Raw genomic sequence first — 12,664 nt, 5'->3', positions numbered from 1 at the left:
TAAACCTCTAAAATTTCAGTTGATAATTATATTTCCTAAAAAGTAAAAACAAAGGATTTCAGACCCTTTGCCTACTTCACATACTTACATGAAGTCACACTGGTGGTTTTATAAATTATAAACTCTATTTTATTTACATAGAGGGAGGACTCACCCCCTCCCCGAAAGGGCAAGTCTGATGTTACCTTACTAGATAAAATTACCAATTGCTAATGGCCTCCTGTAAGATAATAAAGTATAAAACAAAAATGCATAAAATGATCCTTTGCTTAACCAATATTGCTGTGGACGAGCTTGAGTTCAGGCAAAATAGCCATAGAAAAACGCTGCTACAGCCAAGAGGAGGATGACATTGACGTTCATGACCGTCCGCCAGAAGGGCTTCTCTGTTGTGTCTGTCAGAGCTTCCTCCTCTACTTTAGTCAACTTGAATTCAGCTCTTTGCAAACCACAGAATAGGTCACACGTCTTCTTGAGACATCCACGAGGTTTCTCAGTTTGGTCTGAAACAAAGAAAGATAAACTAGTATCAAAGATGGGTAGAATGCTTCATCCACTCTGTATGGATGTCTGTAAACCATGATTACAATTTTTACAAGAGCCAGAAGGATCATGAGGAAGTATTTATACATTTGACTATATAAGATCTGAAAAGGAGTCCCCCAAAGGTAAATGAAAATAAGAGACAAAGTCAGGGTAAAGTGGGAGGCATTTACATACAATACCCCACAGAGCCTTTACTAGCCTCAATACAAAATGCGTTTCTGAACTTAAAAAAATAAGAAGACAATTTAGAGATCCATTTAAACATACTATAGAATTGACAGACAACTTAAAAGAAGGAAAATTGATCTTAGGCCCATTTTAAAAACTAAAACTTTATTGCAATGTCAGTTGTCACAATGGCAGCAAAGATTCTAATGATCTGCTTCATGAAAATATCTTAGGGAGTCTTTGTGACAATATCCTAGAATCTTGGTGTATGTAAAGAAAGCTGAAGCATCTCTCCGGCTATGGGAGTATTAGAAAGAATAGTAAGGAGTGAGGCTAGAGAGGAGTTGGGGTTAGATACTTAATCACAAGATATGAAGTAACTGAACATCATCTCAGCAGCTGGCACATAGTAATAGAAAGATACTAGTGTATCTGAATGGATGGACATAGTAACAGAAAGATGCTCATGTATTGGAATGGATGGGTAGATTTTATAGCTAGAAAGTTATCTTCATTATTGGACTGCTGATCTTTTAATGTTCTAGTTTTTTGTTGTTGTTGTTTTTATAAAAATGACAACTTCTTAAGAACTGGATAATCGCAGTAGCCAGATTCAGTGCAGATGCCATCCTTCATCAAAGAATCTTATCTTTGCAGTACATGGAGTCATTACAGGAAACCACAACCTGATACAGGGTAGAGATCAAGCCAAGCTTCTTCATCTATGGCTCAGGGAACATCTTGGAAGAGGTGCTACATAGACTGTAAGAGCCAGAATACTAGGAAGTCTGCTGTGAAACCTTCTTTCACAGAAATGGCTGCACCTTAGTTAGGGTTTCTATTGCTGCAATGAAACCCCATGACCAAATATCAAGTTGGGGGAGTCGCGGGTAGCATTTATTTGGCTTACTCTTGCAGGTAACAGTCCATCACTGAAGGAAGTCAGGACAGGAGCTTGAAACAAGGCAGGAACCTGGAGGTAGGAGCTGATGCAGAGGCCATGGAGGGATGCTGCTTCCTGGCTTGCTCCCTCCTCATGGCTTGCTTAGCCTGATTTCTTACAGAACCCAGGACCACCAGCTCAGGGATGGCACCATTTACAGTGAACTGGGCCCTCCCCCATCAATCACTAAGAAAATATGTTATAGGCTGCGGAAGCAGGTGTGGCTGCATGGGCCAAGATGGTGCCCTGGCCCATTGCCAGGCCCTGTGAACCCCACATGTTTACTGCCCTGCCCGAACATGCGCAGTGAAACTGCATGTGTGGGCTGCCTGCCGGGTTAGACTATTCCTCGTGATCCGGACCTGTCAGCCTATCTGTGACCGACCTGAGCTCGTGCCTGGAGCGTGTGTGATTCTGATTGGATGAGGTGGGGTGGAGCAAGATGGGGTCAGTTGCAGCGAATATAGAAGGATTGCCCTTGCCCTAAGTGAAGAGAGCTGTAAGTGAAGAGAGCTGTAAGTGAAGAGAGCTGTAAGTGAAGAGAGCTGTAAGTGAAGAGAGCTGTAAGTGAAGAGAGCTGTAAGTGAAGAGAGCTGTAAGTGAAGAGAGCTGTAAGTGAAGAGACCTGGAAGTGAAGAGACCTGGAAGTGAAGAGAGCTGGAAGTGAAAAAGCCACAAGTAAAGAAGCTGCTGTGTGAACCCGACTTGGTGTCCCTGTCGTTCTTGTCTCTGCGGGTCGGAGACTGTGGCAATAGGCTTGCCTACAGCCCCATTTTATGGAGGCATTTTCTCAAATGAGGCTCCCTCCTCCCTGATGATTCTAGTTTGTGTTAGGTTAACATAAAACTAGCCAGCACAGGCTGTATAAACAAGACAAGAGCAATGACAATGTCAATAGATTTGTTAACATGAAAGGGGGAAAAAAATCTCACTACGTCACATCCCTAGATAAAAATCTACAGACAGCCAATGATTGCCAAGAATGAGAGAATTAACCTCTTCTAGGGATGGCCCCCTAACTGGTTATGCAATATAAAGTTGTCAACCCTGAAACCATATGCACACAACAGAAACAGACTCAGCAGGCTGTATTGATATACTTGTGAATACACCTAGATATCTATGTAATAATATTAATTAATGAAAAAGAGGCTGTAATTCATGGGAGGGGTTGGAGGGAGAGGGGTTGGGAGGAGCTACAGGGAGAGATTACAAGGGGGAGGTGATGTAATTATATTTTAATTGAAAGTGTATATAAGAATCCTCCTCAAGCCATGAAAGCCAATATGGAAGTGAGATGTTACCTTCTTCAGTTCTATCATCAGCTCCGTTCTCCTCCTTGTCTTCTGCGTCTAAATCGATTCTTTCCTCCTTACTGTTCCGAAGAGCCCAGCACAGGCGATGCAGCTGAGCAGAGGCCACAGAGAGCATTAGCAAAAGGCACAAACATTTGCAATGCTGAATAATATTCTCATTTTCATACAGTTTTTTTTTAAAGCAGGCTGCACGGAAGAGTATTATAGATTGCAATGGGAGGTCCACCTGCCATACCACACTCTCCAAAACATGTGAATCATTTAAAATTTTTTTCTGTTTTTAATTCTTTGGGAAACATTTAAAAACTCAAGATTTCTAAAAACTCTTACTTTCAGAAAAGTATTATCAACCTAGTAAATGACCCCTGGCTTTACTCATTGTTCCTACTGCATAACTGTCAGTAGTGATGTCATTGTTATCTCATTGTTCCTACTGTGTAACTGCCAGTAGTGATGTCATTGTTATCTCATTGTTCCTACTGTGTAACTGTCAGTAGTGATGTCATTGTTATTGTCAGTCTGGTTAGAGATTGCCTTTTGCATCTGTCTGTCATATCTATCTATCATCTATCAATCATATCTATCGTCTATCAATCTATCATACCTATCATCTATCATCCATCTATATAAATCATATTTATCATCTATCTTTCTATTTATCTATCATCTGTATCTATCACCTATCTATCTATATCTATCATATCTATCATTTATCTATCATATTTATCTATCTCTATTGTCTGTCTGTCTATCTATCTATCTATCTATCTATCTATCTATCTATCTATCTACCTATCTACCTACCTACCTACCTATCTACCTACATACCTATCTATCTATAGATTTTACATTGGGCTTCATATAGCAGCCAGGTTGACCTTGTACTTGCTATGTAGCTTAGGATGCCCTTGAACTTCTGATCTTCTTGCCTCCACCTCCCAGGTGCTAATGCACCATTATTCCTAGTTTAAAAAGTTTTACTGGACACATAGTAATTATACATATTTATGTGCCATAGAGTACTAATTTGACATATATACACAACACATAATCTGCAAATAAAGGGAATTAGCATTTCCATGTCCTTAAGCATTTCCTTTTGTGAGTGTGTCGAAAGCACATGACAAATTGTTATGCAGAATTGGCACCTCACTGTTCTGCGGAATTCAGGAAGCCATTTCTCTGACACAGTCTATGTTGGAAACTGTTATCCGACCTTCCTCCCTCCTTGTTCCCCTTCCTAAGTGTGACTGGATGCAATGGATAAATAAGACACGCCCCAAGGCCATTAGGAGGAAATTGGTCCAAATGTCCATAGGTTCACAACCCATTGTCTCCTCCAAGCCATGCTTCACTTTATTTTTCCAGGAATTTCATGCAACTCTACTGAAATGTGCTATTGGCTCTTATCTGTGGGCATGTGCTTCTACGTCGGTGCTAGGACGTCTTGTCAGAGCTCCAGAGGCTTCAGCACTGTTTCATGCATTAAATCTCAATCTCTCTCTCTCTCTCTCTCTCTCTCTCTCTCTCTCTCTCTCTCTCTCTCTCTCCCTCTCTCTCTCCCTCTCTCCAGGTTCTCACTATGTATCTCTGGCTTGTATGGAACACACTATGTAGACCAGGTTGACCAGGTTGGCTTTGAACTCACAGAGCCCCATCTGCCTCCTGAGGGCTGGGATTAAGGCAACATCACACCCTCTACTTTTTCAGTAAAGCTATCTCCCTGAGACTTCTTGAATCTTTCTCTAATTTGGGCTACCACTTCCTTGCCTCAAAGCTTCTGTCCCAGGATATATCAGTATGGCTTTACTAGGTGTGGCCCACAACACTTTACATGACTACCTGTGAAAAATCTGTTGATATTTACTAACCTGCTTTCAGAGTTCAATTCTTGTGACACATTAATAAAACAAAACATAAATTAAATAGTGTCACTGGAACTCTAGACAAAAGTTTTATAAAAAAATCAATAATAAATTATGGTTATTTATGTTACTAGAAAGGAATTCAATCTTATGTTTATTGGCTTGGAAACTATGACATTTCCTGGTGCTCCGTCAGTCAATATCCAAAACTCGGTGTAAACATTGAGTTACGAATCCTGGTGACATGTCATTGGTAAAGTAATTTTGCAACCCTAGGTATGGAGTTTTGGCTTTGCACATCATCTACCAGCCCCTCCCTAAAAATGGAAACCAGTATTGCTTTAAGATTGAGCGATGGATAGGAAATACGTAAAAGGTTATAGAATGCATAAATATGTTACTAATAAACAATGTTAGCATGTGAATCATTATATGTACATATTATATACCTCATCTAATAAATGATATGTAAATATAACATATAATGGCAATGTATAAAATATAAATATAATACACATTTACATACTAGTATTGTTTATTACATATAGGTGGCAAAATGATAAACATTTGCTTGGCTCTCAGATTATCTGCTACTGTCCCAGAAATAATGGTGCTGAAAATTTCAGTTGTGTGCACATACACACACACACACACACACACACACACACACACACACACACACACCCCTATTTGAGTTATGTACCACAAGTGATATTATAAAGCCCCATACTTTTTCTGTATGCTCTTTTCCCACTGAATTCTCCAAGCAATTAATAAGCTGCCTTCGGGTGCCTGCATAATATTTATCAACACTCTTATTACAGATTTATTTTTATGAGTGATGGCAACATCAGTTTCACTCCAAGATCCCCAGTTTTCTAGTCAATAACACTTGCACAGAACGTGCTGGTACATATTTTTTTCCTATTTGTAGAAGTATCTCCACCTCAGTTCCTGAAACTGAGATGAGTGACTCATAAATTGTGAGAATTAGCACCTATTATACAGCTCACGACTGCATTCTTACCAGGCATAAATTCCCACACACTTACCAATAAGTTTAGATGCTGAAATTTTACTAACTCTTTATCATTGTATATTAGTAATATTAAGCACTTTTGTCAACTCGACAAGATAGAGATGTACCTCATTGTTCTTTTTTTTTCTTTTCTTGTTCACTATTACCCTGTGTTTTAAAAAAACATATCAATATTGGCCTTCATAAGGATCTGAATTTCTACTCAACCCCAGAGAGGCCCAGCCCAGATGACAGGTCTACTGTGAGATCTTTCTTTGTCTATTGGACAAGAGTGAGTGGTTACTCCCTTCCCAGTATGCATAACAACAGCGCAGATATGCTGTCTAACTGTATCATGAAGCTTTTGAAATAGTATGCTCATTGTTTTCTAACTATATCCTTGTGATGTGTGTATGTACATGTGTGTGTTTGCTATATCTGTGCAATGTATGGTTCTTTATTTCTTTTTTTTTTAACCATGTCTGTGCGATGTGTGTTTGTGTGTGCATTCATAGGCACACATGGCAGTTAAGAGAATGCCCTCTTTCCACCTTTATGTAGGTCCCAGGGATTGAACTCAAGTTGCCAGGCTTGCTCAGCAAGCCCCTTTACCCATGCAGGCATCTCTCAGGCCTTAAAGTTGTATGCTCCTTCCTTAGCGTCTTATTGATATACGGTTGCTTCACACATATACAATTGATTGTTTAGTTGGATAACTGATCATCTCTTAGGTTCCTCCTAAATCTAATAGGTCAACAATTCCATTAGCCTAACGTGCGACCTTTGAAAGCAAATGATTCCTGGTTGGTGCGTCACTTACATGAACATCGGGAATGGGTTTTGTTAAGTAGGAAACTCCCAGGATAACCAATATACACACGAAAAAAAGGATGATGGCAAAGTACAGATAGTGTACTCCACAGATGATCTTGGGACAGCTGCTGGGAGCCAGACAACTCCCTGTCCCGTAAGAAAACTCTGCGATCATTCGGATAAGGCCCATCACCAATCCAACCATCAGACCCCAGAAGGCTCCCTGGGAAAAACAAAACAAGAACACAAGAGTGCTTAGGGAATATGAGATGTTCACTCAAGTAAGCCGTAATTAACTGGTACTGTTTTCTTAGGTGAGGATCAACAAACAGGGAAAGCGGTTAAACCTAAGCTATCGGTGGGAGGCGCCACCTGTGGCCCCGAAATATCGTTACACTGTTGTATGTACAACCACAGAGCTGTACAGTTAACACTGGCCCAACCTGAAATTTTCCCTGACTTTTTATATGGAGAATCAAAACATGTGCTTTGTTTTGTAGGACAAGTTGAACTTTGGTTCATGTCATGCCATTTGAAGAGCCAGGAATCACTAAACACTAAGGACTGCTAACATACCTGAGAATCACATAATACAATAAACAGCTAGAAACACGCCTAAGGGATCCAACCTACAAAGTAAAAAGACTAACCGTGCTCATTCACACCACAATAGCAATGAACATACTTTAATTTTGGACTGTTTCAAAAAGTGTTTACTCTACTATCTCACATAATCTCCATAACAATGATTATACATAGGTTCTATTACCATCCTCACTGGACACAGTGGATTTACTTCAGATCACAATACTAGGGTCCCGACGGGATATGACGGTCTGTCTCCTGAACTGGTGTTTTCCAGCACTGTGCTGCACACATGACATTTTATAATACATGTGAAGTCTGTACTCTTAATGGGGACCACAAGGTCAAGTATCATCCCATTTTAGTAAGGATCAGACATGCTGATGATAGAAACGGAGACAGGCCTGGAGCATACCCACAGAACAGCAAGAAAGTGTCTTGTGATGCCAGTTGACTGGCAGGGAAAACCCCTCCTGTTTTTCACATACTTGTTCATTGGCTCTTTTACAGAAGACGGCGACCAGGAAGACAGCTGCAATGGGGGGCCCAAGGTAGCTTGAAATTGCTTCTGTATAATGGACCAGTTGTCCACCTTGAGATACTTCTACTATGGGAACCCACAAGATGCTGGTAACAATTAGCACAGAGACAAACAGCCTGAAAAAAAAATAATTCAGACAGTAAACACCAGCACCACAGGCATATCTGTGGAGTTCTTGAGTTTATCCTCACACTGTTCATTTGTTTTCAAAACAAAGCTACGTTTCTTGACCTGATATGAGCCCATGCTATGGGTTCATGCTAATTACCTATTAATTTAATGCCAACAATACTTATCTACACCCGCCATAAGGGCTTCATCTAAGATTAATGGTTCCTCATAAAGACAGTCAAATGTCAGCTGTTGCTTAATAATTCCTTAATACGATGCATATATTGCAGAAATGCCGTGTTAGTTTTCTTAATCAGTAGTTATTTGTATAATAAAACAGAATCCAATTTTTATCTTTTTCTTGGCTAGCAAAAATGAAATGTGTTTTCATGAGGATTAAAACAGCCTCTCCCTTTCCTTTCCTTTTTTCTTTGATGAACTGACAAGAAATACTAATTTATGTGGTTTTTTTTTGCAGAAAGGGTGGGTGAAAAATCAAATAGAAGATTCTGGGATCCATAAAGATGAACAATATGGTTTTCTAAACCCAGGGGCTTCTATGTTTTGTGTGTGAATAAAGGATCGAACAAGATTATACATGAAATCTCACCATCTCCATGTTCATCTGAAATATGAACATGGCAGTGGGGTGAACGGAGGAACAAGTCTTTGGGCAGAAGACGGAGACCCTAACATCCATGTAAACTTTACAAAACCTTTGCCACCTTGCATCACAACTTAAGTGTGACAATCATGAAACCCAGAGCGCAGCAAAGGCTGGATAAATCACTTCGTTATTATTGTCGCTGTCCCTACTGGAAAGAAAACCAGGTGCTTCCCAGGCCACTTCAACTGTTTTTGTCACGTGCACAAGTGGCCCGGCATGGCCTGGCTCCTGGATACCTTGCTAAGCTGTGCCTTATCCCTTATTAGCAAAGATACCACACACCTGACCTACAGGATGGTCTCACTGTTCTTTTTTTTTTTTTTTTTTTTTGGGTTTTTTGAGACAGGGTTTCTCTCTGTAGCCCTGGCTGTCCTGGAACTCACGCTGTAGACCAGGCTGGCCTCGAACTCAGAAATCCACCTGCCTCTGCCTCCCCAGTGCTGGGATTAGAGGCGTGTGCCACCACCACCCGGTGGTCTCAATGTTCTTGCCCCAAGGAGCCTTCCCTGCCCCCACTTCCGGATTTCGCTCTAATGCCACGCCCACGGAAAGACTTCCTAACATTTTTTGCGAGGTCATGTCCATCTTTTCGTTCTGGCTGACTTCTATCCCTTTTGGCGTCCTTTTTTTTTCTCTTTACCAAATGAGGATCTCTTTCCAACAATATGTTCTGATTACGATCTCACCCGCTGTTGCTGAGTTTATCTCCCTTTTCAACAGAGACATAGCTTGCTTACACGAAGCAAATATTTTTGTTGTGTGTGGCTTTCCATGTTTGCATCTTGGGAGATAGACATTCGGTAAGACAGAAGAAACAGATATTACTTGGCTGTTGAGACTTAAAAGAGATTTGTGTCCAAGCTTATGTCTTGACTGGTGGATTGGTGAATCTTGAGTACCAACCCAGGAAGACAAAACAAAGAAAGAAAAGCAAACGACGATGCTTTTCCATTCTCTTCTACAGCCTTTACCTAGACAAGATCCGGACCAAGTGAGGCCCAACAGGTTTCCATCTCTAAGTGTTTGATTTAGTAGAGCAAAGAAAAATGTGTAGTGTTGAGTTCCTCTTGATGTCAGCTTCCAAAGAAAGCAGGCAGTGCCCTTCAAGGCCGATCTGCACAAACGCTACACTCATCGGTAGTCTCTGAGAGCGCTCCTGTCCCAAAACACAGGGAGAAAGCCACAGGGGAAGGACCAACCACACATAGTGGAGAAGAAAAGAAGCCGAGTTTCTCTTCTAACTAGCTGAAAGCAGTGGAATGACCTTGAGGCGATACTTCACAGGTAAATGATAGCTTGTTCTCATTATTGAAAAATGTACTCTAAGTATATAGCTCAAAATTTATGATAAAAGGAAAGTGATTGGTCTATTGTCCTACCACCATATCCAAATTTAGAATTAATATCACCAATCTATTTTCTTCCTAAGTCATAATAAGGTTTTATTTTTCTTTAAAACTCTCCCCCACATTCCACAGAACCATAAATCTGAAAAGGCCAAGAATGAAAAGTTATTGCATAGTAATATAATCAACAGCAACAGATGGATCAACTGAGAGAGTTGAACCATCACAATATGGCCAGGAACAGTAGAGTCGACATGTGGTAAGTCATAAAGATAGTGGGAAGCCATACAGCAAGGAGCAAACTGTAGATGAAAACATGGCTGAAGCTCACACACACCAAAAAATAATGAGAGCCAAAGAAGCTGTATATCAAGATAGATATGTTGATATTCTATATCATCCGAAGCAGGATAACTCAGTAGCACTGGAGGTTACAATGGTTAACTTTGCAGAGATAGGAACAGTGATAGAAACGGGGTGATCGTAGTTTCCACTTTTAATGTGTGCACAAACTACATGTGTGCTCCTTTTGAGATGCATCCCTGGACTGTATAATTATGGTCTCCATGTCTTCTATACATATCTCATACTTTAATTTTAACTCATGTTACAAAAAAAACCGCTATGACAATGTTGGGTCTACTTGAAAATAATGGAGAAGAAGGGCTGGAGAGATGGCTCAGCGGTTAAGAGCACTGACTGCTCTTCCAGAGGCCCTGAGTTCAATTCCCAGAACCCACATGGTGGCTCACAACCATCTGTAATGGGATCTGTTGCCCTCTTCTGGTGTGTCTGAAGACAGCAATAGCGTACTCATACATTAAATGAATAAATCTTTAAAAAAAGATAAGGAAGAGGCAAAGGGGGGTCTTTCTTCCTGATAATTTTTCCCCTAGTTTGTCTTCAGGGCTCCTAGACCACTTAGGGAGTCTTTGGTTGACATAATCCTCGGAGCAACTTCTTGAGCTAGTCCCTTACTGGAGTCTGCCCCTTCCTAATAGCTAATCCTTAACGGGTGAGAAGTTGCTCATCTCATTTGTGGTAGTAACGGAATTTATCATCTTTTGCATGTGATATACTCGGAGACATCAAGAGCTGAAGCCCCCCAAGAGTAGATGGTAATCTATCAGTGATGTGATTGGAAGGGGTTGTGGGAGGAGGAGGTCAGAACAACAACAACAACACCCAAAACACATGGACCACCTGAAACACAACAAAACAAAAACAACTATTACATTTAAATGGCCTCAGTTTTTGGATGTGTAAAGAGATGCGTTAAACCATTCCCAGTGTCACCTCTTCTGTGACGATTTTCACTGAAGGAAAAAATATGCAAACTCTAGTCTGCCTCTCCATCTTCCCTTCCTCAGAGGGGTTCTAGGCAGAGAGCAGGTTCTCTCACCGTCCGGCTATCAGGAGCTCTCTCTCTGATGCCTTCTTCCTTATCTTGGTGTACAGGTCTATGGTGAAGAGGGTGCTGGCGCTGTTGAAGACGGAGGTCAGGGAGCTCATGAGAGAAGCCAGCATGACTGACAGCATCAGGCCTCGCAGTCCTGGGGTCAGAGGGAGCAAGCTCTGGTTAAACTGGATGTCCTATTCTATGAGTGCCAGGCTAAAAATAGGGAATTGCTCTAAAACGCTGGATTTCTCAGGAACAGTCACTGAGCAGATGTCAATACACATATAACAGAAATGCAGGTGGAGCTTCCTGTGTAACTCCTGGTGATCGCAAAATCACACAGTGGGGAAGTTAGTCCCAAATATAAATGCAGATCATAGCTTCTAGAATCTAGTTTTAGAATAGAATAAACTGTGTCATGCTCTCTTTCCTTGTGGTGGTCTCGTGACCACACAAAGATTTAGTGGAAAAATCTAGTTAGTGGTTCTGCTGTTTTGGGAGAGGGAAAGCCAGGAGTTTTTGAATCCTTACAGGATCCTGATGCTCTAGTTCCCTTTAGCCCCACATCTGCTGGAAGAGAGGATGTGGGAACTTGGTGTCAGATCTGTGGTCTATGTTCCCTTCATTCTGAGAATGTTCGTGTGTGTCAGGATGAAGAAAGGGCCATGGGAGCGTTAATGGAAGTTTTCAACTGGTCACATCTGAGCTCCCTACAATTCTCTCGGCTGTGATTCACCACAGTCGCTCCCCAACATCTCAGTAATGTACTCACTTCATACATGCAACGTGTCATATATCTCAGGAAACAAAATGTGAATTCTGAATGGTAGGGGGATTTATATTTGCGACTCCATCAGTGTTCCTGGGCACCCAAGCTAGTGCCTGGGACATAATACACTCAGTGTGTGTTTGCATCTTGAATAGCTTGAGATCAAACATCTGAGTGTCCCTGGCCCACAATTAACCTCTACTCCTCTGGATATAGATAGGTTTGTGGTTAAACAGTGCTTTTTATTAGAAAGAGACAATGTAAATATTCCTAATTTTCTTCAAAGAGTCTTGAGCCTAAAGAGTCAAGATGCTGGGCTGGAGAGATGGCTCAGTGGGTAAGAGCACTGACTGCTCCTCCCAAGGTCCCAAATTCAAATCCCAGCAACCACATGGTGGCTCACAGCCATCTGTAATGAGATCTGACACCCTCTCCCCATAGCTGTCTGAAGACAGCTATAGTGTACTTATTTATAATAATAAATAAATCTTTGGGCCGGAACAGGCAGGGACTGAGTGAGCAGAATTGTCTGGAGTGAACAGAGGTCCTGAGTTCAATTCCCAACAACCACATGAAG

General features: G+C 41.2%; 1 protein-coding gene across 1 annotated transcript in view; it reads right to left on the bottom strand.

The window, feature by feature from the left end:
- Positions 1-296: 296 nt before the first annotated feature.
- Positions 297-12,664, bottom strand: part of Slc5a4a (solute carrier family 5, member 4a) — a 41,815-nt gene continuing 29,447 nt past the window's right edge. Inside the window, exons 11-15 of the mRNA NM_133184.2 lie at positions 11,322-11,472; positions 7,743-7,911; positions 6,677-6,892; positions 2,962-3,064; positions 297-503 (exon numbers count right to left, since the gene is read on the bottom strand). Coding sequence (NP_573447.2) covers positions 301-503; positions 2,962-3,064; positions 6,677-6,892; positions 7,743-7,911; positions 11,322-11,472 — 842 coding nt within the window. The 3' untranslated portion in view covers positions 297-300. The remainder of the gene's footprint in view (positions 504-2,961; positions 3,065-6,676; positions 6,893-7,742; positions 7,912-11,321; positions 11,473-12,664) is intronic.

The sequence above is a fragment of the Mus musculus genome, chromosome 10, assembly GCF_000001635.26.
Source record: "Mus musculus strain C57BL/6J chromosome 10, GRCm38.p6 C57BL/6J".
NCBI lineage: Eukaryota > Metazoa > Chordata > Mammalia > Rodentia > Muridae > Mus > Mus musculus.
Note: the sequence above shows the minus strand (reverse complement) of the source record. Positions and strands in the feature narration are given on the sequence as shown.